At 42.6% G+C, this 27771-nt stretch overlaps 1 protein-coding gene across 1 annotated transcript in view; it reads left to right on the top strand.

The window, feature by feature from the left end:
• Positions 1-27771, top strand: part of EIF2B3 (eukaryotic translation initiation factor 2B subunit gamma) — a 95228-nt gene that overhangs the window by 52559 nt on the left and 14898 nt on the right. Inside the window, exons 7-10 of the mRNA XM_082765997.1 lie at positions 14086-14216; positions 14859-15052; positions 19195-19272; positions 19712-19860. Coding sequence (XP_082622123.1) covers positions 14086-14216; positions 14859-15052; positions 19195-19272; positions 19712-19860 — 552 coding nt within the window. The remainder of the gene's footprint in view (positions 1-14085; positions 14217-14858; positions 15053-19194; positions 19273-19711; positions 19861-27771) is intronic.

Below are 27771 nucleotides of genomic sequence, written 5' to 3'. Positions count from 1 at the left end.
GCCAGCACAGGGCAGCGATAGTTGAAGGTGAACACCTGCACTGCACGATGAACTGCACAATATTGCTTTTCTTCAGAAGATCATTAGGCGGGCCGAGTCAGCAGGCTAGACAGCAGCCGAGGCTGGAGCTGGCTGGGGGCACGGCTCCACCCCACAGCTGGCGGGCCTCACACCCCTGGGGCCCTGGGGTGGCAGCCAGCACAGTAGCCAGTCCCCTTTTTGGCACTCTCCTGAGTGCTAGGTTGGAATCCTGCCTTGTTGCTGCATTCAGGGCAGATGGAAGAAGAGAGTCCTTATTCCCTTTTTCCTTGTGAACTTCATCTGGAGCGGAGGGCAGGATCTGGGCCTGCGCTTCCAGCCCAGCGCAGACATTTCTTTACTACATGCTCACAGTTTGCTTGCTAATAATTCCTGCAAAGCTGCTAGCAGAAGAGATGTGATCAAAGGGAAATTGTATTGTTGTCTGCGCTCTGTTTTTTCCAGGTTCTTTCTAAAGCTCTAACCTCATGAAATAAGTTAGCTGATTTGAGGGGAAGAAAGAGTAAATATAAAGCAACCCCTTCTCCCACAAAATTTTAACATGGTAAATTCAAACTTGTTTTGAGTATTTAAATATTGAAAGTGTGTGTCTCTTTTTATATTTTGTCTATATGTTGAAAAATATATATGTAATATGCATTTATAATACATATCTACATGAATTATGTTGCACCAACAGTCGGTTGTGCAGGTACAGCTGAAATCTGTTAGATGTGTCAGGATTTCATCCTGCTCACAGCTGAAACCTGTAGATATGTGAAGCCTGCCACTTCCACCTCTCATTGAGGAATACCAGAAAATCAGCAAGCCAGACTGATGCTGCTTAAAACAAGGAAGTATGCGGTCATACGTACTAAGTTACTTCCCCAAATCATTGTTATTCAATGCCGAGTTCACAAAGTTAAGTACCTGGCAGTTAGGAAGTGCCACAGCTGAGGCTTCCTGTGCAGTTTTTGGTTCTTTATGTGCCACGTGTTATGGTACAGTCCCCAGTTACATGGCTCTGTTCTTTTTCTCTCTCACTATTGCTTCATTTGGCACCTGATGCTCGGTGAAGGAGATGCTGTTTAAGATGGTATGTAATTTCTGTAGTTCAGATGAAGGCCACCCACCTGCTTACTGTTAAAACCCAGTTCTGAAGACAGCCTAAATACTTTCCTTTCAGATTCTTGATGCTCCTCACTGACACTAGAATGCCCTGCATGCATATCGTTAACTATCTTTCAAGCACCTCTATTAGCAAAGTAGGGGTCTGTCTCCATTCTGAAAGGGGGAGGAAACTAAGGCACAAAACGGTTGAAATTCGAAGCATCTTTGTCTTAAGTATGCTGTTTTTCAGTCCTTAGTATTATGCACAGCTCTTAAAATGATGGAAGAATCTTTTCCATCGTGATGGTTGCCACAAGTTGGTGCTGATCAAATGAAAAGTACTTAATCAGAGGCAACCTGCAGAAATTAGATTTGTGTTCTGCATTCAGCAGCATCTCTAAACTTCCTCTGACAGAAGGGAGTTGGAAAAAAAAAAAAAAAAAAAAAGATTCTTCTGGCATCATTCATTTACCTTAAATATTAGCAGTTCTCCTCTCGCAGCCCTCTGCCTTGTGTATTTAACACACATGTTCTAACAAATGAGGCAGTCATTCTTCTGCCTCATTACACAGCCTCGATTCATCCCCAGGGTATAGTCCATCTTTACATCGGGCGAAGAAGAGATCGAGACTGGCGAGAGAGGAAAAGTAGGTGAATGTGTTTTTGAAGGATTGTGTCAAAATGTGTACGCACAAGGTCTTATTTTACTTATACAACCTTAATTAGGTCTGGCTTTTCTTAATTTGAGTGCCCAAACTGTTACCTGATGTTCATGTAGAATGGTATGTGTGTATGTATGAATATATATTAATTCTAAGAGTGTCATTCAAATTCAGTCAGGCTACTGTGACTCGTGCTAATGGAGTAGCTGTTATCAGCACAGATTTATCACCTGCTAGGTCAGCCAGCAGAACGAGATGTGATGCTCTGAGCTTCAAAGAATATCCAGCTCAGCCTTTGTAACCTTGGCCTGGAGCGTACTCTGGTACTCCATGGAGTAAAGCATAAGCAGCCCAATTACCTTGCAGGAAGAGAGAGAGAATGGAGCATGCCCAGCGTAGAATGACTGAAAAAAATGTAGCTGCAAAGCAGATCTTTTCCAAGCATGTGCAAACAGTGGTTTTTCAGACTTAGCTTGATGTAGTATGGGCACTTTTTATGTTTACAAATGTAACGCCCTGACGAAAAAAATGACTGTGTGCCAAATTGCAAGCATGAAAATGCGAGAGCTTTTCAGCAGAGCAGTTGAAATATTTTTAACATGGACAAAACAAAGTATTTTTCCATAATTTTGTTCTTGGAAATAACTGAGACTCTTTTTTGATGAAGCTATCCAAAAAAAATCAGCTTGAGGCAAACACCTGGCATGGGTAATTTCAGCCAAAACAGTTAAACTTTGGCAAAGTTTATAAACAGATGAAAACAGAAACTTACAATAGGAAATGCTGGGCAATTTATCTACAGGCACCCCAGTTGTGCCACCTCTGAAAACTATCAATTTTTTTTCGAAAAGCAGATGCCATTTTGTGTTTGCTCAGATGTTATGGCTGCTCCATTATGCACAAGGGTAGCAGCTGCATTTTCTAAACTAAGGAGACATTTGAACTTCATTTCAAAAGTCTCTATATGTTGTATATATTAAAAAATAGGGGATTTTTAGCACACATCTTTCTCTTAGACATTAGACCTCTTCACATGCTTTTGTGGTGTCCTTTCCCTTTTTTCCTTTCACTCCATACTAAGAGCAAAGTAAAAATTGCATTCTGTAATATATTAATGTATTTTGCAAATCACCATTTTGTCCTGAATCGAGTACTTTTGAATTGCTGGGCGTAGAAAAAGCCACTGTTTCCAGTGTTGGGTCACCTGGGAATTGGGCAGCTCTGTTTTGTGGCCAGAAGGAATGGTGAAGGAATGATGTGCGGTGCTGGAAAGGCAAGAATGACAAACAGCAGCCCTGCGGTCACTTTGAAAGGCCTGAGTAAGCATTTGCAGTGCCTCGTCCTGGGAGTGCTGAATGCTAACACTTCACCTGCCGCCTGGGAATCCACTTTTCCCCCCGGGGAGCCTTCCCTGGGGGTGCAGCCGGAGGAGGCAGAGCTGGAGGTAAGGCACCAGGGCGGCTCTTCTGCAGCTCTCCCAGCACAGAGCTGCCTGCCAGCATTTGCTGGTGTAGAGAAACTCTTCTCTGAACTGAGCAAAGCTGCAGGAGACTTCATAGCCAAAGTCAGTATGATTTGTTTGCAAAGTTAAACACTGCTTTTTCTGAACTGCTGAAATAAATAAGAGCAAATCGTGTGAGGTCATAGAGCTCTGCCTTTCCAAGCTGCTTCAGCTGCGCTCCCAGAGCAGCTTCGCTTCTCAGCTCCCCTCGACCCTGTCCAGAAAACCTCCTCTGGGCCAGCCCGGGGAGAGGAAGGTTTGCTGCCTCTGTGCTCTGTCTTCTGAAATCGGCGGCTGGGAGAAGAGCTGCAGTGCAGCCACCCTTCTTTTCCCCGATAAATGACGGGGCAGTCTGGGGCAGGCAGAGGGTCTGTGCAGACTGGAGGTGCGAGTGACTTGTGCTGCAGCTCCTGCTTGGCCGGCTGCGTGCTGTGCTGTACACAAAGGCCCCCGCAGGTTTATATTAAGGTGCTGCCCAGACTAAACCAGTGCATTTTTTTTCTTTTTCCCCCTCTAAATGCCTTTTTATCATTCAGGCTGTCACCTGTGTTTCCTGGCAAAGGCTGCTGGCTGGGGGAGGTCTGGCAGAGCTGAACGCCCAGCTTGGTGGTCTTTGTGTGGCTGCCTGAAAGATGGCTTAAAACAGAACCTGCTCTGTGAATACCTGCGAGTTAACATGTGTCAGCCGTGTGGCTGGAAGGTTTCTCCTCTGCTGTAAAGAGAGATTTTTATAATGAATACTTTCCTTGTGATTAAAATGGGTAGATAAACAAATAGCTCCTACAGGAAGTATACTGTGTGAAGACAGGGCAAATAGATTGTAGCTCTCCAAACAAGGAAAGGGAGAGGGGAAAAAAAAAAGGGGAAAAAAAAAAAAACCACCAAGCTCCTCCTCAGTGCATTTAATCTATTAGAATGTGAAATAGCAATTTATCTTTCCCATTTCCTTTCCTTGTCAAACATATACAGCTGTTGGAGCTTTCTCTGTTCCTTACTAGAAATGCCAGGACTTGAATTTGTTGATGCTGTCCTCCTCCGGAGTATTGCTGCTTTTATCATCCTTCCATGATACCAGTTGTGCTCTCTCCTGAAACCTCAGGGGAAGAAAACGTAATGATCCCAACTAGATTTAAACAAATTATGATTCTTCTCCAAATCATTTCTGTAATAAATATAATTACTCTTCCTGTTAGTGCACTAGCAGGGAGCAGACAGATCTTTGGATGTGCTGAACTGGAGCTGATTATCTTCATGACTAACTGCAAATCTGTCTTTGAGACCATGGTATGCTTTATTATTCATGTGCCTGAGATGCTTAAGCATACTTGGTCACAGTTTGCACGGTATTCTGTCAGTGCAAGCAGCTCCTAGTGCAAAATTCTGTGAAGTAAATGTTAAAAGTTGTTAATTTGTCCTCTAACCATGACTTGCAGAATTGGATAATGACCCTTTGGGTTTCCTCTGAAAAGTGAACATATAAAAGATGTGAAAAAGGCTTTTCAACCAGCAATGCAAATATTATAGAAAAATTTAGGTTGGGGAGGGACCTCTTGCAGTCTCTAAACTGTCCTCCTGCTCAAAGTAGAGCTAATTTATGTGTTGCTCAGGGTTTTTTTTTTTTTTGCAGTTGTTTCGAAAATCTCAAAGGATGGAGACTGGGCCTTGTCCCAGGACTGTACCACTCACTGGAAAGTTGTTTTCTTTATGTCCCAACTGGAATTTCCCTTGTTGCAGCTTATGTCCATTGCCTCTTGCCCTTTCACTGTGCAAGTCTGAGAAAAGTCTGGCTGTCCTCTATATCGCTCCGCTTTTGGTAGTGGAAAACTGTAATCAGATCCCCCTGCAGCCTTCCCTTCTGCAGGCTGCGCAAACCCCGCTCCCCCAGCTTCTCCTCGTGCATCATGTGCTCCTGGCCCTCTTGGTGGCCTCAGCTGGGCTTGCTCTGATCTGATAATAAACATTAAAAATTAACTATTTTTTTCCACTGTTTCATGCAGTTGCAGTTTCCTTGGGTAGTCTTTAGTCAAACTGATGTTTGTCTTCATATGAGACAGGGATTTTGAACCAGTGGTGAATGAGAATTCGTCTATCCATCTGTGTGTGCTTTTCTCTCTCTCTCTTTTTTTTTTTTTTTTTAATTTTGTTAAGTCATTGCCACTTGGAAAGTATCATCTTAAGCATTCTTTCTTCAGTGCAGTACTGTCTCTTCCCCACAGCACTGCTTGCATGTTGGATAATACTTGGGGTGAATGGATTATCTTCTCTTGCTAGACATTTTCCTGTGAGGATGCAGTCCTTACCTGTGCTGTCATGGCTTATTTCACTTGTGGTGGAGGACACAATTCACCTGTATTTCTGTTCATATGACCTGAATTTCTCACCAAGATTTTGCAGCTTTAAAGAATTTTTCAAGATAATGTTTTCTGTTCTTCTCCTCCCTGGTTTGTTTCTAAATCTCTTTTCTTCCCTACCACCTTCTGAAATACAGAACATCACCTTTTACTCAGGGGTTGAATGACCTTTTGGAAAAGAGAGTAATTGTTATATAAAATAGTAATTATTTCCCTACTCTTCTACTTTTCATAGTTATTGTATTCTGGATGTCAGTTCAAAACCAAATTTCATCACGCCTTAGCCCAGTCCAGTGAAATGTGAAAAGCGATAAAGATACCCATAATGCTGTTGCTGACTTCATCATTGCATTGGATTGTCATGGTGGGAAACTCCCTTCCTGCGTATGGAAGGGAGAATAAGCACTACCCGGACACACGTGCCTGAATAGAGTAAGTCAGGGAATTACAATAAAGAGAAATGATAATTAAAAAACAAAAAAGTAAAACATTTTAAAGAGCTACAGGCCAGTCTATAAGAAATGTTGGGTGCTGTCTAGTTCAGTTACCAGTTTTGTAGAAGTCAAAGTCCTGGATTTAGACAAGATGTGATATTTCCCTAAATCAAAGATGAAATGTAGGACATGGAACGTTTTACACCAGTCTTTTCCAGATGCATACCACCCTGAAAGAACAGTGAGTAAAGAGGAGGAGATAGAATGCATTGGCCAAAAAGCTTCGTCTTGGAGTTCTTCAAGAAAGGACAGTGACAACTGACACACAAACAAAAAAACAAGTTAGTTGTATCACAGTAGAACATGGGAGTTGACTTCCCCAAGGGCTGGAGCAAGCACTAGTGATCAACAGTTAGGATGAGATTTAAGGTAAGAATGATTATTGGAGAGAAGGATATGGAAATGGTACAGGTGAAAGCAGAACTGGAAGAATTAAACATCAGAGCTTCCAGGTTATCTCCCAGGCTGCTGAAAACTGGGGCGTGTTGTTGAGACCAACTGGGAACGCATCCATTTGGTTGCAGAAAAGCAAGAGCAGTGCTTGCATGGAGTGGAGCAAATTGACACAAATCTTCAGTGCCTGTAGTGCAGCCTCAGTGGAGCAGGGTGAAAGAACTTACCCACATAAAGCTGCAGATATATCAATATTTTTTGACACTGAGGTGTTTTATATGGACAAATTCTGAAGTGCATAAGTCTATCTAAACATGTACTTCCACACCTAAAGTTTACACAGTTTTATGGATATGTGTCAACCTGACAAATGCATCGCATGCGTGTGTTTGCTTAGGCATTTTATGAGAATGCCTCTGTTTGATGCACTTTTCAGAAAAGGAGCCTGATTTCAAAGGCATTTAGAAAAGAGTTGGTAACTCAGACACAGATGGTTGCAAAGGCGGAGGTGGGAGAGAATGGGGGAAGATGAGTTCTGGCAAGGAAACGCACTTGGTGCAGGTGCGCTTGTTTTAGAAGAATGGGATGCTGTCTGGGAATGAATGAGATCCATTCCTCAGCAGCTCCTACGACCTGCCAAACACCCTGGGTGGCCTCCGACGGCCTCCGAGATTTTGGTCAGAGAGAAGCTCTAAAAACGTCTAAACCTGCTGGCATTCCCAGGCAAAAGATGCATTAGTCTGGTGTCCCAGGCTGCTTTGTGAGTGGGCAGAGTTAAGGTTGCTCGGATGACCTGGGCTGAGTTGCGCGCACGCTTTCAAAGGCATTGAGTGTGTAGCTAAGGAGTTTTAATTGCTGCGGTCAGTTTTTGGGAAAGCTGCCTCGTTTCCCAAAGGGTTTCTTGGCAGAAGCGGGAGCAGATCCCTGCTCCTTCAAGTGCATCCAGACTTGGGAGAGCTCGAGAACAGCTTTTATGTGGTTTGCAGCCCTACCATCCCTTGCATTCTTTGATCTGGATCCTCTCTGCGTTGTGATGCCCGCGACTGTCACTTGTGTGCTGCCTCCTGCTTGCCCCCAGCGACCAGAGCGCAGGATGCTGACGGTGGTCCTGCAATTTTAGGAAGTCGTTCATCACCCTGAGCCTCCAAAGCAAAGCTGTGCAGTCATCCAGGCTTGCTCTGCGATGGCTTTTCAAGTGCTTTCTCCAGCCATTATGGATGTGGGAGAAGGCTGCTGTCAGATTTGAAGGTTTGGGGTCGAAAATAGTATGGAAAGACAAATGAAGCACAAATGCAGTCATGTGGAATTGCCTTTTAGCAGAAAGTTTCTCAAAGTTTCCTTCTGTTCTCTGTAGGCTTTTAGCTCCAAAAATAATGAAAGGCATTGATAAATATGTTAATTAATATCAAATTGGGGCTGTGTGAGAAACTTACTCTTTTTGTAGTAAAAATTGTTGAGAGTAGAACATGACAAATAGGGTGTAGCAAGAAATAACATCTGTTTGATGCCATGAGTGGTGCTGGGGATTATTGCATTAGGCACAAGTGATTGCCTGGTAGTTTATGGGCTTGCCTGGTTGCTGTAGAGTTTTCCTTTATTATAATTAGGTTTGGATACACCAAAAAAAAAAAAATATATATATATATATATATTATTGAAAGATAGAGGGGCAGATTAGCCTTCTGCAGGGCTGTGGAACGCCCTCCAAATTTATCATTTGATATTTTTTCCTTTTGTACAAAGTCCTTGCCTGCTTTCTCCGCATTCTTAGCATGTCTCAGAAATTCCAGCATTTTTAGCAGTGAATCAGTGAGAAGAAGGGGAAAAGGCCCGTAATTGCTTTTTCCATTGTGCTTGTTAAAACCGCATTGTGGGAAATGGACCCAAACACTGTCTTTTAAGTGGTGTTGAGTCTGAGGCAGGTGGTATTAACTCGGGACTGCATTAACTCTTTTCAAATCTCTTTCCTGTTTCCTTGAGGAAACATGCCTGGTGTATATATGTGGCAAGGGCTGTTTGCCTGCCTCTCGCATTGACATTTTAATTTGGTCCATGATATAAATATCATTTCCCTAATCCCCCTTGCCCTGACCCTGTTTTGTCTTTTCTTCAAAGTGAGTTGACTTTTTTTTTTTTTTTTTTTTTTTTTTTTTTTTTTTTTTTCCTGAAGGAGGGGGGAGGAGATGGGAATGGTGGCTGGCTGCTCTAGTTTGGAGCATTAAACGCTGGGGAAAAAATCTCCGAGTAACTGTTGTTTCTTTCTTTGTATTCACATGGAAATTTTTAATCTCCATCAAAGGATCAGGAGAAAATAACGTTGAGATTCAACAAGAGAGCTCCCAGCTTACATGGAATTTTTAAATGTTATTTGGCTTTATCCTTTAAGCGATGAGAACCATGAACTATGTACCTACAGGGTTCAGAATTAACTTTTCTCTTTCTTCCAACACACCCTTTTTTTTTTTTTTCTTTCTCTCTCCCCGTTTCTTACATCTTTATTGTTCTGAGCAAACACGCAACTTCTTTTGGCCAAAACTATAAGTGCCTTAGGATTTGTTTAGTTGTATTTATGTATACATTTCTAACGTTAATTATGAGCACCAGTCTGAAATACAGCCTCATGTTCTCCTTTTGATGTGATCTGAAGAATCTCTGTGCAAGGCCACAGAGCAGAGATCAGAACCCAACCCACTGTATGCACAGAGTCATACAAAAGCTAACATTAGACTATTAAAAAAAAAAAAAAAAGACAAAACTGGGTAAGAAAAGGGCTAATTAATCTGCTTGCTTTAGGAATCGCAGACGCTATCTGTGCCTGTAGAAATAGCTGCTTGTGCTAATAATGATAGCAAGTGAGACCCCCCTGTAACCAGTCCAGGGAGGGCAATAGCAGATTTCACAGGTGGGTGCTGACAGCAATGGTACATTTCACGCTTCATCACAGATTAATAAAAAAAGGAAGGATATTAAAATGCTAATACTCATTAATACTGTTTTATGGTGTTTAACATTAAACATGGAAAATGAAAATGAATGACAGCTGGTAAATGGAACTGACAGTCCTGTTCAGGCTTGTAAGGAATAGCTGCAGGAAAGAAAAGCTGGGGATGCTCCCATCCTGCAGCGGGTCTTGCCAAGCAGCACCTCCTAGTACCCAGCCGTTTGCAAGATGACTTAAAGTTAGACTTAGGTAGGCTGTTCTGTTGCTGGAAAATACTCAATGAGATTTTTTTCTTTACCAGCATTGGTCAGAACCGTTATTCTTTGTGTTGTCTGAAAGAGAGCCTCCGGCCATATGTACATCTAAGGAGCAGAAATCACAATCCACTGAAAGATTGTGAAATATATTTGTTTTTAAGTTTAGCTGGTCATCTTTGTCTTTGGTTGGTTGATGGGTTGTTTTTCCCAAACCCGTCTTGCATTTCAGTTGGCTCCATTGTTCTTCATTTCTCACAAAAGTTTCAATAAGCTTGTCTTCATCCCAGAGACAGCTGTATTTGAGCTGGCCCTCTGTGATCCATAATATAATATAATAATAAAGAGATACAGACTTTAAATATCCAAAGAGACTTACCTCTGCAATATCACAGACTGCTCTAACTTCTGCTTAGCTATGTTTAAATATGAAATTTTAAGATGCAGGATATTTTCACCTACTGTCCTTAACGAGTTAAGGTTTGGGTGGAAGTCAAAATTTTAACTCTGTCCTTTCTGTCATACAGAAATGCCAGGAATAGTGGGAAGACATCACCATGAGCAGGACCAGGGATAAAGGGATTCTAAAAGCATACATGTAGTACTTCTTTCTCCCATGGTGACAGTATTCAGTAAAGTTACAGTTGTTTGGCCAAGTATCCATTCTTGTATCTGAGTATTTTAGGTTTTAAATAAATTTATTCTTGAATATCCTAGATTTGTAATGCCTAAGTCTGAGAAGAATTACCAGGTCAGGGCAGGATAGCTGACTGTAGAGGAGTGATGTGTCCTCTGAGCTAACATTAAGCATATGACTTTTCCCAGGAATTCCTTTGCTGTTGTGTTGTTGGTTTTTGTTGTTGTTTTAATCTCATCTTGAATTTCCAGCTGTTTCTTGCACACACACCATGAATTTCAGCTGCCCCGTTGCCTTCATTTCCCCTGTGTACGCACTGTCTCTTGATACACTTGCTGATTTCCTCTTCTGTTGTGACCTACTGCCTGAACAGAGGATTCCATCCCGGATATATTTATTCATTTATATGCTTGAAATGTTATCAAAATCAACACATTCCAGAACTGCTGCCATTTCTCGTTTTTCTCTAGAGACTGAAGCCACGTTAGGTGCTCCAGGGTACCCCTTCCTTTACAAGAAGCAGTTTATTGGCACTGTCAATCTTGGGTTAATTGAAAACCTGCTACTTGTCAGTTTAATTGAAAATCTGCTACTTTCTGCTGAGGTGAAAACAGACAGATATCACTTCAAAAATAAAATTCTGGGGAATGAAAAACCACGAAAAAGGCTTGTCACTTTGGCTGGAATTTACAAAAGCATGTTTATTTTGGCAAATGCTTCTCAAAAGCAGGTTCATTTTTATCGTCTCTACCGACTGGATTAGCCTGTGAGGTGTCAGACCATGGTTACTCAAATTTGGCTTATTGCTGGGTTTTTGCCAAAATTTTCTATGCCCTTCTCTCCTTCTACCTACCCCTCCACTTTCTTTCCCCTGGATATAGTAGATTTTTCTTTACGTTGATTTCACCGGGTGTTTCATTCCTACTCCTTGGTGCTGGAGGAAATAACATGCTTAGAAACCAGGGTGCTGCCAAGTTTTACAATTTGAAGAGAATAAAAAAAAAAAAAAAGCTTTCTTTAAAATTAGCATCTTACACTTTCTAATTCTTAATATACACGAGTCGTTCAGAATGTTATTATAAGAATTTTTATCACATTGGACCAGAAACCTATTCAGTTTTTCTCCTGAACTGGGGTTACAGGCTGGTTGGTACTTCCAAACTCTTGATAACTGATTTTTTTCTTTTGACGAAGGTTCTTCACTCCTATCCCTCCTTTGATTTGAGTTCCTTTTCTAGTCCCAGCCAGATGTTTGCTTTCCCCAGTTGTTGACAGTCAGATAATATTCTCACGCTATCACTTCATATATCCACGCTTGCAAGATCTGTCACAAAAAATTCCCCAATTTTTGTCACTGTGAGCCTTGCTGCAAATGTTTTAATTCTTTCCAAAGGAAAATTCCTTTAATGTTACAAATAAGTTCTGCTTAAACAGCAAGCAAAGGCAAACTTTCCCCTTTTTCCTTTTCCAGTAAGAAGGGTGTGTTCCTGGGCCACATCTTATAGATGACCCAGAGACTTTCTCCACGTTTGCCGAAGGAATGTGGCTAACACTTCAGAGAATTGCAGGAAAACTGCAGGAACTTTGCCAAGAAAGAGTAAAACAGCGAAAACCGGGAAAAATTTTGTCTTTCCACCTTTCCGCTGCTTTCATTTCCTACCGTGTTGTGTTGTCCTCTGCATCAGACTATTTAAGGCTGCCAAATACTTGGCTATTTTATAGGTAATATATCTTATAAATGCCATGGCCAGCCTCTGAGGGAAACACAGGATTGTCGGTTTTGGATGGAGTATAAAACCCGAGCAGGAAATCATTGCTGAATGGCACAGCTGCAGGCAAACATTTTAGGCTAGTAAAGTGCCCATCTGCACAGCCACACGTGGGGTGGCAGTGGCAGGGCGCGCCTGCAGACGGTTAGCACGGAGAGGGTTTGTGATCAACGGGTGAAGTGGTTTGCTTCGTTAGTTCCTGAAATACAGCTATCTGAAGATGGTTATGATGTTATTTTAAAGAACGGAGATTGTAGACCAGAGCTTTCCATTTTCTTTAAAGAAATAAAAGCAGAATTTCAGATGTGGGATGGGCGAGATGACCCCGCTGCCAGATTGAGGATGTGGCACGACCTACAGTGAAGGACTGGAGGAAAAGCTTGTCGAGGAAAAGGAAAACACCATGTTTCTTCTTAGGGCTGCACTGGTGATCACATCTGAATCCTCCTGTCAAAGTCCGAGATAGGAAGGTTTGTTCAGGCCTTTAGTTCTGTCTGTGGTGTTCACCTGAACAGGGACCTGCAAGGGTTGTGACCTGTGTTTGATAAAGCGTGAGCTGTTTAAGATCCCACTTAGCTAGAGGGTTTGCCAACTTAAAATTACTTTCAGCAAACTCATTCCAGCACTTTCCTCTTTTAATTTCACCTATTATTTGTTCCTAGCCTTGCTATTTTCCATTCTGAATAACTCCCCTTCTTTTGCAAGTTATCATCTGATGAGTTCATTTAGTCAAGCTCTCTGTGTTTAGTTTTCCCAGTCCTTCCTCTGAAGTTTAGCACTTCCTGCTACACGTGCCAACTTGCAGTTTATTTTCCGCATGATTTTCCCAAGCGCTACTTTCAATAATCCACAATTCAGTAACTAAATGCAGATTGTTAAAATAATGAAACAACAACAATAAAGCTCTTTTAAGACTGCAGCTCATGCTCTGCAACTGTAACAATGATTCATTTGTTGGTGTTTTTTTTTTCCAAATACTTTATTGAAAAATAGAATTACCTTCTAGTAGTCAAAATTAAGTTACGGGGTTATAATCTCATTGTACAGTAGACTTTCTACACTGATATTTGTCTATTGGGAAGGTTTCTTCTTGATTCATTGTAATGTATAAATCGATGCAAGAGGGGAGATAATCCAGTGATTGTGGTCATTGTTTAAAGCATTGGTGGCTTAGGTTCAAGTCCCTGCTTTATCACAAACCTCTCACAACTTCTCTGACTCCTGCTGTTGAGGTGTCAAAATTAATATAGCAAAAATTGAAATCTGTACATGGGGAAAATGCTGAAATCTTTGGAAGCTTTTCTATTGAATTTGATGTATTTTGGACCGGTGTGCCTAAAGAATATGAAACTCTTGGGACCTAAACTTGCTGATTTCTGTTGGTTAAAGGGCTGAGACTTTAAAGTGCTCTTGATGGTTCGCGTGTGCAGGAGGACATCGTTAATGTCTATATTAGAAATATCTTCATTTAAGAATCAGATATTTCAGATATCCTTGAGCATTTCCATACTTTTGTCATAAAGAGAAGGAACTTCTTTGGGGTTTCCCCTATACACACTTTATTCTCTCTTTTCCTGTAAACAGATGCCATTTTTAAGCCATGTAAAATGGATTTCAGTTGTTGCCATTGTGGTGTTGGCACTGTTCTGCATTCCATCTGCACACCACCATGAATTGCAGGGTGATGCTTTATTAAATTATAGGCATTTCTGTTATGATATAGGGGAACTGGTTCTGAAGATGAAGCTTTTTCCCTGTTTTGAACCTTCCTTTATAAATTAATGTATTAAGAAAGCACATGACTGCTGGACATTGCCTTAGTGCCACATGTCTTGGGCTATCTGGCATTTGGATTTGTCCTCATGAAAAACTGCAAAATGCTAATGTTATGCAAAAAAATGAAGGTACGTGAGTTTTAAAGTTCATGGACTTCAGGTGTGCATCTCCTTCCCCAGGTCAATCACATCTCTCCGGAGTGAACTGATTCCACATCTGGTTAGGAAACAGTTCTCTTCTCCTACATCATTGCAGAAGGGACTCAACAACAAAGAAGAGGACCAAAAGAAAAAGGAACAAGCATCCCTAGGTCAGTATGACTATCAGAAATTCAGTGAAGGTTTTAAATCCCTTATACTGCAGCTGAAGTGTTGGAAAGAGAACAGAATTAGCTTGAAATATTTGTTTTTTTTTGTTTTGTTTTGTTTTCTCTTTCACTTTTTGATAACAAGGTTCTAGTAAATTTCTCTTTTAAATAGTATTATGCATTTTACGAATGTTTTTGTCCTCGTTTATTTTGGTGTAAATCAAGAACAAATCAGCTAGGTGCTCTTTTTTTCCAGAATCCAGTATAGATAAATGCACCTTTGAAAATGTAATTTTAGGAGGCAATTCCATTGTGTAGGGCAACAGACAAAGCCTTAACCACCTTGCATTGGGAACTGGACAGGATCTCAGATGGTGGAATTTATTTTTAGCATTTCCACAGTCTCCTTGTCTGACCTTGGGCAAAACATTGCATTTGTCTTGATCCCTTGATTCCCACCTGCAGAATAAAAATAAGCACTTACTCACTAGATGTGATAAAATCTGTTAATGATTGCTAAGTATCTAGCCATTCAGATGATGTGGGGCAAAGATTTCCCTTCACCAACAGTATTTTAATAGTACTCCTCTTCAGAAAGCATTTCATTAAATCCTGTCTAACTTCATGCATGTGTGTGTTCTCCAGACATTTATAGTTTCATAAAGGAAGATAATAGCTTGCTGAAACCTGCTCCAGATAACTCTTGTTGGAATGATCATAGAGGAGATATGAACGAAACGCTCCACGAAGGAAAAGTGCGCTGCTACGTCCATATAATGAAAGAGGGACTGTGCTTCCGAGTGAATACTCTGGGGTTGTATATTGAAGCTAACCGACAGGTGAGAAAAATGAAGAATGGGCACTTGGGAATACAGCAGTTTAAGGGATATTTTGGTCTCCAAGAATGTCTCCCTGTGATACAGCCGAGCAGTGTGTGGGAACTGAACCAGTGCCACGTTATCTGCGCACATCACCCTCCTGGTTGCTGGATAGGGACGTGAGACAAGGAAACAGTTCTGTCACTAATTTCCTCCGTAGCCTTGATTTAGCCAAGAAAATCCCCACCCCAGATACTCTTTCTGGGATTTGTCGGTGACAAGAGAGTCAAGAAGTGTGGAAAATAAGGCTGGAAGTAGCTTTAATAGATCATCCAGTCAGTGTCCTCCATGTCCTAAAGGCAAGATCAGTTCTGACTGGACTCTTAGCAAATGTTTATCTAAGTGATAATGGCAAAGATTATTAATGTTTTGCAGGAAGTCTTAAAACTACCCATACATTCAGAACGCCTAATACTTTCCATTATGAAAGAATTATTTTTTAAACAGGTTTCAGTACATTGGCACTCCAGGTAAATACAGAGGTGATGTGTTGATCTGTTGCAGCTTTCGTTTACTTTCACACTACTGAGAATTCATAAAATAAAAGGTCGTAGGGGAGGATTATAAAAATCCTAGCTAATGAGATGATGATTAAAAGCTTTTACTCCTAACATGAATTATTTTTTTAACTACACTGGCTGATGCAACTTACAAGTTCTCACTTTACTCTCCAAGTGATGAACTTAATGCTGTGAGGGTGGACAATTTCCTCTAGTTTTGCAAGATTGTAAGGGTGTGCAACAGGGGGATTCTCAGGGTTTCTGAGGTTTCTTAGGGACTCAGGGTTTCTGGAAGCAGGGCTGGGAGAGCAGTATGTTGTAATGGGAGTCCTGGAAGTGGTCATTTCCTTGCCTTTGCTCTCAGACTGAGTTGATTTCTTTTTACTAAAATTAATGAATGAATTTATGCAAATTAGAATTGCAGCATGGCAGAGTGATTTCACACACTGGAGCTTTTTCTCTTCGGTGCCTGCAGAGGAGCACAGAAATGAAGTTATTTGTTTTAAAGCTAGGGATGTGAGAAAGTGAGGAGGGAGGCAGCACTGCTGTAAGAAAGGGAAAAATTTCCCCAGGAACATCAGGAACAAGTGTGCCCAAAGGGTTAAGGGAGAATACCGCTTGCTAGGGGAAGTGTGCGTGTACATTTGGCAGCAGCCACTTCAGTAAAAAGTTATTGAGTTGAGCCAGTCAGACTCCATGTGGGTTTTGGTGGTGCTTGTTTTTTTTTGTTTTTTTTGTTTTTTTTTAACCTAAATATTCTACATTTTGGTCAGTTCAGGAAATGTGTTTGCTCCTGGGTGGTACATAGAATTAGTGTTTTGAAATCACACTGGGGCCTTCAACGTCAGAAAGGATTTTCTTTGAATTTTTAACTTTTCCAGAATGGTAAAATTTCCAAGGAAACTATGCAGAGGTAAAGCATAAAACGGAGCTTAATGATGGGTTGTGAGAAAGGAGTTCTTCGGTGCCCCTGTATTTTGTTTTTCTCGTTAATCCTGATAAAAGATACACATATAGTTTTACGTCCTTTTTTTTTTTCTTTCCTTGTTTTGTTGGCCTCTCGTGAAGACTTCTGGTTTCTTGTTTGCTCGTGGTCTTCACAGACCAGATTCTGATTCCGAGCAAAGCCTGCACCTATAATTTTGCTGTCCTAGAGGACAGACTCGCAGAGCAGTAGCAGTCCAGTCCAGTAGCCGTGGGAAGGAATGGCATCCTAACCCATTGCCCTTCTGGTGAGGAAACACTTTACTCACATCATTTCACTTCCAGCTGGGTTTCTGGATGCCTGCAGCCTGTGTGTGGGCAGGTGGGTTCAGGAGGGAGTTATCTTCAATAGCAGGAAATAGTTTCTTTGTAAGATGAATTAAATCCAAACACATCTTAAACCTTCCCTTGACCCAGGCACTCCCTCTGACTCCTGCCCCCTATCTAACCTTCCTTTTCAGAGTAAAATGCTTGAGCTGGTAGCTTTCTTGGGTCACCCCTCAGGCTGCACTACCACCGACTGATTCTAATAAGGGTTTTGCTCTGGCCGGTAAAATCCTTTATTTATTTTAACACACCACCTTTCTACTGAGGGAGGCCAGGAGCCTTTCCTTGTTTCTTTCCCTTCCCACAGAGCAGCACTGGACAGCAGGAATCCTTCCAGCCTACGCTGTAGGTAACGCCTTGGCGTGTCCTGGAGCTATCTGGCGTGGCTGCCCTGTGGCAGGTGAGGACAATGTCCCTTCACCAAGCCTGTGTGTAATCCAGCTGGGTTGGCCTAGCTTGTGGTGTTTTGGTAAGCTGGTGGTTTTCTGTAATGCCTGCGGCTTGGACTGAAGGATATAACCTACCTTGTTGCTTTTAAAAAATAATAATAAAAAAAAAAAAAACACAGAGAAAACGTAAGTCTAGTAGGAAGACATCTCCAAGAGGTGAAGAGTTACAGGTGTAGAAATGTCTACTGGGGACAGCAGGCAACCTGAAGAGGTAGCTCAGAGATGTGAGCTCATCTGAGCTCATCTTATTCATCTGAATGAAGTATCAACTGTGAAAATTCTTATCATATGAAAAACAGCACTATTTGCCCATCCTTGCACGCTGGAAGGGAAACGGGCTGGTCATATTATGAATATCTGAACAATTTCCTGCAAGTATCATCTCATTTGAGATCTTGAGATATTTTTTTCTGATCTGATCCCAACTCCTTCAGATCTGTAGGATCTGCTTGAGGTTCCCTCCCTAGCTATCAGCTCTCATTACCCCAGCTTTCCAAGGAAGCCATTTTACCGTATCGCACTGGATGGCAGCTCCTTCCTGACAAGTGTGGAAATTGCTGCCGACTCTCAGCCAAATTTAACAGCAAGAGAGATCTGGAAGATACAGCTTTCCGAAGAGTTTTGTCAAAATAGGTGCCCAGGTAGGGAAGAGAGAGGCTTAATGAGTGGCCTTTCCTCTGCGTTTGGGCAATCCCAGTTAAACCATCCCCGTGCTGAGACACAAGCTGCCCTCCCCGATGGGCAGTCAGCTGGCCAAGCAGCACAAGCAGAGCTCTGCACATCCACAGCATGCCCTGCCTCTCACTCAGGCACGTGGTCTGCCTTGGCACAGGCCTCTTTGCACTCACGCATCGGTTTGTCACCTTCTGTGTTTCCTTGCCTGCCACCTCTGTCACACCAAGGTGCATCTGACATTGCCTCACCGCTGCAAGCAGCTCTGTGCAGCCCCGTGTCTGTGCAGCACCGTGTCTGCAAGGCTCCTGCCTCGCCTGGGATCCTCATCCCTGCTGTCATCGCCTCTCCTGTGGTGTGTGACCTTGGCCCCAGCCTGACGCCAGGAGAAGCAGAGTGCCTCAGGCTGCTCTTTCACCTAGAAAAGGGGGAATGGTAGCGTGATATCCCATCCTCCTGCTGCACTGGCTCCCCTTTCTTTTTGGGAGCCAGCTCAGAATTGCTCTCGATGGATTTGTTCTTGGCTACCTAATGGACCGTGTCTCTCTCTATTACCGTTGCTACTTTGTCTGCTTATCAAACACCTGTCTTCTCTCTGTCAAGAGCCTTTTCTTCTGCAGCTTTCTGCCATCTGGAATAGCTACTTGATCAACTGTAGTTTCTTTCTTCTTACACATCTGAAATACTTTTTTTTTTTTTTGCCTGCATCTCAGCATGCTGCCTTATTGAGTGGGCTAAACACAGTCATCTTTTTAAGCCAGTTTCTTTTATATTTGATCCTACTTGCATCTCTCTGCTGCATTACCGAATGATAAAACATTCTGAAGTGCGTTTAAAATGGCAGATGATGGGCAAACCTGTAAAGTAGTATATGGGATGCCGCTGTGTCCTGCTGGAACCTGCAGCATGCTTGCTGCTGGTGGCAAACTGAGTTTAAAGGGAGACATGCAGTACATTGCAGTGGAAACACACCTGCCTCCTTTACAAATGGGAGGACAATAAACCCCACATATCCAGTTGGAGATTTAAAATTCAGGAACCTACATTTTCCTTTAAGTTAGTAAGTTTATGACATAAGTGCAATGGAAACCAAAGCCATCTTTGAGCAGTTTATGTACCATACAGATACAGCCTAGTCGTGTTAAATTCCAGTGCTGCTTTCTTTATTCAGGTTCCCAAACTATTGCTTAATCTGGGTCTGGAAGAGCCACTGGTTCACGGGTCTGCACAGATCACTGACAGAGGCATGGTAAGTGTTCCCTTTGTTCGTCTCTGCTCTTTCAATACAGTCTGCATGCCCTTTGCTTCGAGAACTGCTTCCTAAAATTCAGTCCGCTGTTGGATGAGTTCTGATGTACAGAACTGCAGTGTGAGTGGTACAGCCCAGTGCCTGCTTGTAGGCTCTCTCTTGAGTTCCTGCCTTTCAGTTTCTGTCTTTGAACATGTTTGGTAAATTTTAATTTAATTTGATAAATTTTAAAATGGAATTTTACTGAGCTAATAAAGCTTGGGAAGACTGTCCAATCTACGGGATGGGCCCCAAATTTTTGGTCTTTCCTCTGCCAAGAATCCCTGAGGCGAGAGCAGCGTGTGCTCTGTGGATGAGTGCTTGAGACATGCTGGTTGGAACACATGTATGGAGAACACATACTGGTGCTTTTGCCAGTTTCCATTTTTTTCCTCCCTAGGTTGGATCAGACAGCATCATTGGGTCGTCTACGCAAGTGGGGGAGAAGACATCAATTAAACACTCCATCATTGGCAGCATGTGTACCATAAAGGACAAAGTTAAGATAACAAACTGCATCATCATGAATTCTGTTACAATCGAGGAAGGGTATGTTACCTCTTTGTACTTCAGGCCACTAAATTTTCCGTTCACTTTTCTAGATAGATTCCGAGTCTGTAATTTTTGTCCTGTAAGTAACAGTAGATCACAGGGGAGATGTTTCTAAGGCACATGTCAGAAATGTCTCTGAAAACAGGCTAAAAATGCATAAGTGAAATGATTTAATGAGTGTTGCAGGCTTGAAACATAGTTTGCTCTTTTTAGAGGCGATCATACCATCTTCAGAATGTGGAAGTAAGTTAAGAGGATGTATGACTCTATAAATTTGTGTGCCATCTCTCCAAGCTTTATTTTAGTAGCTGGGTCTATGAGTATACCTAGAATATTTGGGTCAGGAGATATATTTTAAAGTGGTACGCTTACCAACTGGAAATGATGTTATCACCTTTGAATATTACAACTTTCCCTAACGTTTTCTTTGACCCTTTTTTGTCATCTTGCAAGCTTTAGTTTACTATTGTGTATGCTGAGTAATAGAATGAATGAATACGTTTTTCAAAGAGAAAATCTGCCAGCCAGTAGAGGTTTCCTATGCATTAAAGACACTAATTACATAGGTAGCCTTGAACCGTTCATTTCTAAATGTGGGAAAAGTGGCATATATGTAATTGTTGATGTCTGCATGCCCCCATCTTTCCATACAAGCTGGCTTCCTGTGGATGTCAGCGGAAAGGAAACTGCTGATTGAGTCTGTGCAGGCCTGTATAAATTCCCTCCTCCTTCATGGCTTGAGGTTTGCTTAGGGCCTCAGGAAAAAGGCCAAACTCTTAAAAAACGCCAAGTTGGCTCTGGAACCTGCATATCTGAAAAACAAAAAACCCAAAGGATGTGGGGTCTATGGAGGATACTACTGTTACATAACTAAATTACAGGTAAGTATGGTACCTTGCTGCCAAGTGTTTGTCTTTAATAGAAATCCACAGTAATTTCAAGCACATCATAAATCAGAATTCCTTTGAGTATAGAAAATAGCTGGTTTCCAGTGCAATTGCAAATGGATCCAGTATGGCTGTATCACAAGTGCTGCTGTCATAAGAAGTACCAGAAGCTCTCTCGTTTGATCATGGGACCCTCTGTCACTTTGATTAATGAATTGATGCCACAGTCCTAATAGTATGGTTCTGCATATGAGGTGAGCAGCTCTACCACAGAGGCAGCTGAGTGTATAAATAGTGGTATTTTTATGAAGAGTCCCAAATTAGCTTGTGTTTGTCTTCACTGTTACGTAGTAATACTGTTTTCTAAATCCCAAATCAAGCTCAAGAGTCATTATCATAAGCATTCAACAAAATTCCACAGGCATTATAAATATGATAAGATACTAAAGCTAACTTTTTGGGTCAAATTTAGTAAATTTCTGGAAAACAGTTTATTCCCTGGTCACTCTAAGTGAAAACAATGTCATCACCAATGAATGAAAAATCTTGCAGTCCCTGGAGTTTTCCCTTTGAGTAGTTCCACTGATACACTGGAGTCAGATTTGTAATCATTCATCTCCAGCCAGAAATAAGATCGTAGACTGTGGAGCTTCATTTAAAAGCATCTTGTAATTCATATTGCGTAGATCTGCACGGGTACAGCGCTGATAAAGTATTTTTTATTGCATCATTGTAATCTTTGAGATTAGAGAGGGATGAAGTCATGCATACACAGGTGGTGAGATACAGAACTATCCTAGCTGCTAACTTTTGTTGAAAGAGGTCTTGCTTGTAACTCAGTGAAAACAGTTTCTGTGTATTTTGATCTTCTTTCATGTATTTGATTTAATCTGATGGATTTTTGTTAAAACGTTAATGAGTCTGAAACATGTTGATGGACCCATTTGCAACAGTTGGATAAATTATATGTGGTTTTGCTTTAAACTGCCCACAGTGGACAGCTTTGCTTTACAAACATCTCTTCTCCCAAGCAATTCTAAGTAACTCGGGCTTTACCTAACCACCGACTAAGAAAATGTCTTCCACTTTAGTTGGAAAGTCAGGATATGTTGGCTGATATGAATCAAAATGAGCAAATGAGCTCATAAAGTGCCTTAGCAGATCTTTTTTTTTTTTTCTTTTTTGCATAGCAAATGTTCTGATGTAAGCCAGCTTTAGCACCATCTAATGCGTTGCATATTAGAAACTTCTGGAATTGCACTGAGAAGTGGATAAAGCTGTATCATCTAACAAATATACGTTCTAATGCTGGCATGAGCAGCTCCAGCAAACTAATGGGCTACTGTGTTGTATCCTAGTCACACGTGAGCGATAACTGAAGGCCAGTCCCAGCTCTGTTCATTGCAGGAATACCAACCTGAAGCAGTAGGCTGAGAAGACCGCCGTAGGGCAGATATTATGGAAAAGACAAAGCTGTTTAGATAACCCAGAGAAGAAAGAAAGATCAGGTAAATAATTTGTGAAAGTCAGGAGTCTGGGAACAACAAAGTGCAAAAATTGCTCAGCATTCCGTTCTGAGCTCATTTATCAAGAGCTGTCATTATTCATGACGCTGCCTTGATAATTTTTTACCACTTACATCACCTCGAGCTTCTCTGGGTTGAATCTCACCTTTGTTTTTTTGCCACATCTTAGATGGAAAAGTGCTCAGCAGCTTCACTTAATGGCATCAATACAAAGGAATACGTGACGATGTTTTTATCTCACAGTGGTTCTCTGTAGTGTTGTGAATTGAGGATGCTGTTGGACATGCCATAGTTTCTGGAGCTTTGGGACCCACAAATTATGTCTCCAGACCAGAAAGATTTGCTGCATTTGATACCAGCTTCTGGAATGGGTAAATAGATTCTTTCTGGGCAGATGGGAACACCACAAGAGGTTTACTACAAAACTAGGTTCTTATTGTTCAGCTGTGGTTGGCTTGTTATTGTAGAAACAGAGGTTATGACCTAGATGATGCCCTTTGAAACAGTTCCTTCAAAATGGAATGGATCGAGAAATTTGATTTCACCCTTGCGTGCTGTTTTCAAGTTACGATCCCTTCTCCAGTGATGGCTGAAGTGTCTGATATTCTGCAGGAGCAGTAGCAGGGGTTTTGATTTTCCCAGCCCTGGCGTGTAGGGGCTTCTGTTAAGCTATGTATGTCTCCTGTGAAGTGATTTGAGTAGATATGAATCCCCCTTAGAAGAGATTACTGGGGATTAAAGAAGTTAGCAACACGGGCAAAATAATTGCTAGTCCTTTCTTAATGTGTTTCCCGCTGTGAGCTAATTCTTCCATCAATGAGACAATAAAATAGCGAAGATTACATACGTGCTGAATGATGGCCATCCTTGACCAAGCTGGGAGGGACGTAATTTATACAACAGCACAAGTGCTGAGAGATGCTGACTGCCCAGGTGACAGGCTGCAGCGGGGAAAGGCTTCTTGTTTCCCTCTGCACGGCTCCCCAGAGCTCGGTGACAAATGGCTGCACTGAGTTACGTGGCCGGAGAGAATTTACTCATCGAGCTGAAATTACAGGGCACGCGAAAACTCCGTGCGTCTGAATGCTCCCGCGGTAGCTGTGCATGTCCCGAGTCTGGGTTGGATTTGGGGCTGACCCTTTTGTTTGTTGTGTGGGTTAGATGTGGTGCCGTGCAGCAGGGCCCCTCCAGCCCCAGGTCTTTGATGTAGGGGTGCTCTCCTTGCAGCCCGCTCGCCTCCGCTGTAACACTGGCAGCCTGGGGGCTTGGCAGGCAAAGGAGGTGACACGGTGAGCTGTGAAAAGTGCTGGGGGGTGGGGTGAATATTTGCTGTTGGGGAAAGTTAGATGAGTCTCGCCTGGAAATGGGGTAAACCTTTGGGAGCTCTGATATCTAGGCAGAAAGGATAGGCTGGATGAAAAACGTGCATGGAGGACTCAAGTACCCACATTTGTGGAGGAAGGACTGACACCAATTAACGTTATGCTGGCTGAAACTGGCGTCTAACTCGTTCAGTCACTCGAAGACAGTAAGTTATGGGTTGGATGGCGTTCATCAGGCTCTGGCTACTCGTGTTGAAGTGGGAGGCGCAGACGCCGTAACGTTACTCGGTGAGTGGACTGGAGCGAGACCACGTGCGACTAGTTAACCGCTGCTCTCGTGTACCACATGGCTCCAATTTATTGCTACTTTTCTTTGAGAAAATGTACAAAGGAAGAAAACAACAAGCAAGCTGAGCTGGATTGACTACTAACTGCAGATTGATTGTGAAGTTTATTGGTTGTTTCCTCAATAGTGCCAAATCAGCACCTGATGTAGAAGCAGCGAGCGGTTTGAAGAAAGTTGTAATTAAAACCAGGATGGAATCGAGCATTTATAGGGGTTCAGCACATAAGTGGTCTTTTTCCCGTTGGATAATAGCAGTACAAAGGAATGATCCCATTGCCAAAGCAACGTTCTGTTGAAATTGTAAAATATATTTTACAGTGCGTTCCCTCATGAGAAAGAGTGAGGAGATGAAGTCGTTTCCAGCACCATAGCTTGCAAAGCTGGGAATTAAGTTGTGCTTATGCAGGGATTCCCAAACTTGTTGTATCCTCAGCTGTTGTCTTCTGGATGCTCGGTCTCACAATACTAATTGCATCCCTGCACTATGCTAACCTTGGAAAGAATAAGGCTAGAATAGGTTTTGCAGAAGGCACATGAAAACTGAGTACTTAACTCAGAAAAAGCATATGCTCAGCTTAAATATGGATAAAGCATATATAAATATAAAATATATCATGGATGTAGATAGGTACAAATATATAAATAAAGCTGCATACGGTCCTTGCCTATAAAAAGGGCTCTTATTTCTCTTGGTTATGTAGCAGTTATGTTCTGTCCTTTCTCTCCCACCTTTTGGTTTTATATTGTAAACTCTTTTGGTCAGGAACCATAATTTTAATCCTCCTATTTAATTCAATGCACGTGCTTCATGAGATACTGGATAGAGACAACCTAAGGTCAACAGTTTGCTTTCAGGAAAGTCAATTGAAGAAGAGAGGACAAACCAGGCAAGCAGCGAGCAGAAAGCAGGTAAGCTCCTTGCAGGGCCAGTTTTCAGTTACTTTCAACAGCAATTGAATTCTGTTGTATTGTATTTAGGATATTTCTCATATAGTACCTGTTATCTTGTGAATCTCTGAACCATTATTACTATCAGCTCCTCAAAAAACATTTTCTTCTGGCTAGCTTCCTGGTACATCAATCTATCTCAAATAAATCACCTGCTCTTTAAACTCAGATACAGATGTTTCCCTGATAGCGCAGGGAGCTCTTCCCCGTTTTACAAACATCTTGTATGCCAAATGTTGAACTTAAAGCACAGGTCAGCTCTGAAAAGTGGCATTTTAAAACAGCTCCTCTCGTTCTGCTGATCTTCTTCTTCAGGTGGCCAGAGTTATGTCTGACTTCAGAGCTATAAATAAGCTTCTGCCTCCTGCTAGCCACATGGCTCTAATTGAAGAGGGGTATGCGCGTTTTCAAAGCGTCTGATTGCTCGCGGGTTTTGGTGGGAATCTCTGTGTAAGTGCCATCAGTGCTGTTGAAAATTTTCCCAGCCTGGGTATGGAGAAGGAAGAAATTCTCCCAGTGCCAGATTTTTTCCTCTGAGTTCTTGAGGGGACTGTGGAGTTGAACAAGTTCAGAGTAGCTCCAGGAAGCCAGTCTGTTTTTAAGGGCAACGTTTAGCAAGTCCTCTTTTACTTGTAAACCTAGCCTGTACGATATGGAAGTTGATTTAACCAGTAATGTCCGACGGAGGGCTACAGTGCTCGGTCCCGAACTGCTCTTGAAAACCCCAGGGAAAACACGTGTCAGTTATCCCTGTCAGTCTGACTGGGCCAGCTGGGGAGCAAGCAAAGCAAACTCTGTGATGGGAGTGAAGATACAGCTTTTCTGCTCTGTTACCTTAAAATAGACATAGATAGCTTCTCCTGGGCATCAGCTGTGCGTGTGTAAAGCCGTGCAAGATGTGGCCCTTCCACTCTGTAAGAGCGAATCCAGAGGGAGGTCAGTTTTCCCGCATAGGGTTTCCTGGTGTGAAACTGGTTTCAGCGTGTGCTTTTGCTGAAGTGTGCAAAACCGGGCTTTCAGCTACATAAAAGGCCACCAATTTGTTTGTTCCGAGATCAGCTGGATTTATCTGAAGTTTCAGAGGTGAGGCACAACCTTCCAGGCGACCTCCCCCAGCAGCCGAAGTTTCACTTAATAAAACAAGTTAAGGTAGGTTTGAGGCAACCCTTTAAGGTCAGTTGAACTTTCACTGGAAAATACGAGTGCTGGCAAGTATACGCAATATGTAATGCAAAATGTTTAGGGTGTGGGGAAGAAGTGTAAAGGAGCCATACCACAGTGATGAGCTTGGCTAGAAAAGAGACATAAAACAAGTTCCTTAGTGAAAACACCCTCAGAGACGGGTTAAGAATTTAGGGGGTTGGTAGAATGTTTTTGTTACCCCCAAGGGGAAAAACAGGAGATCAAAGCCCAAATTCACTTAAGAATGCTTTCTTTGAAATGTATCTATAAATTATAGCACGTACTGCTGGCATCTATTGTAGTCTTTGGTATTTACTTGAGTGCATAACGTGAGATCCGCAGTACCCTGAGTTGGCTCCTAAGTGTGCAAAACTAAATGTTGGTGAAGACAACATTTGGGTCCTCAAGTTTCCTAATGGTGTTTTTGCCTCTTCCCTGCTTCCCATGGTCTTTGTGCTTTGTCCCTGTGACTGCGTGGCCCAGCCAGTGACACACAGGCTGAAGGGGGATTCCTTGAGGGGCTGCTGGTGGGGTTGAGAGCTCGCTGCCCGCCTCCTTGCCACCTCTCCCCACCGTTAAGGTGCGTGCCGGGGCTGTTATCTCCTTGGTCAGGGCAGAATGGGATGTTGCTCCCAGGGGAATCCACAGCTGTTACCCCTCCGTCAGCAAAGTAGCTGCCGAGGCATGTCACCCTTGGCTTTTAACTCCCGAATCAGTCTCTGCTTCCTAGCTCATCCGGAGGAGCAAGAGCCCTGACTTCTTGGCACGGCGGCGCGTTGCCCACGGGCCGTCCTAAGCGTTACGCTTCGAGCTCTTTTCTTCAGCTCGAGCCTCTAGTTTGAAGCGTTGCATTTTAGACACCTCATTTGCTTTGCTTCCCAACGGAGGTCGCGTCGGTTTTTTGGCACAATTGGATTAAACCGGCAGACCTGGATAGCTTCCACGGGCGTTTCAGGAGCTTTGCTGTAAGGCAAACCTGTGACATTCATACCTTCCTCAGCTTGCACAACGCGGGCGAGAGCTGCAGCTGAGGTCTTGACCTCGGTTACTTAAGCCCCTTTCTCCCAGGAGCGTTCATCACTTTAATCACAGAGTCCTAAATAATCAGTGGGTAGCCTGTAATTAGGGGGTTGTGTCTTGGACTCCTGCAGCCAGCTCCCGGTGTGCTGAGCGCGGCGTATTTGGATTTCCCATTCCCCCCAAGGACGTTTGATCTCAGATTTACACGTTGGAAAATTACGAAGGGTACAGCACCTCGGTCCCCTGGCAGGCTTCCTGCTTTCGGTGGTAGGTGCCTTTCTGTTCTGAAGTGTCTCAGCGCTGCAGCAATTGACACACTTGATTTAAGGGTTTGATTTATAGACTGATACTCGGGCTGAAAGTCAGCAGTTCCAGGGCTGCATAAATCAGCCTGTCTCGGGGACTAATACTTCCTTATTTATAATTTCGACAGGAGATGGAATTCTTTCTCAATTCTTTACATTTCTTTCAGATGTAATCGACCACCCTGTCCTTTGGTTTAAAGCTATGTGGCTTTGCCACAAATAGAGGGAGGGGAAAGCGAGCCGAGGCCAGGAATCGCCGCGCTATAAAAGCTCCATATTGTGTGCTCTTGGACTTTGCTTTCTCCCGGCTTCCTTCGAGCCCACACAAGAGATGGACTTGAGGTTTTTTTGGCTTTCTTCCCCTCCCCCCCC

This window comes from Aythya marila (assembly GCF_965140915.1).
Source record: "Aythya marila genome assembly, chromosome: 8".
NCBI classification, from domain to species: Eukaryota; Metazoa; Chordata; class Aves; order Anseriformes; family Anatidae; genus Aythya; species Aythya marila.
Note: the sequence above shows the minus strand (reverse complement) of the source record. Positions and strands in the feature narration are given on the sequence as shown.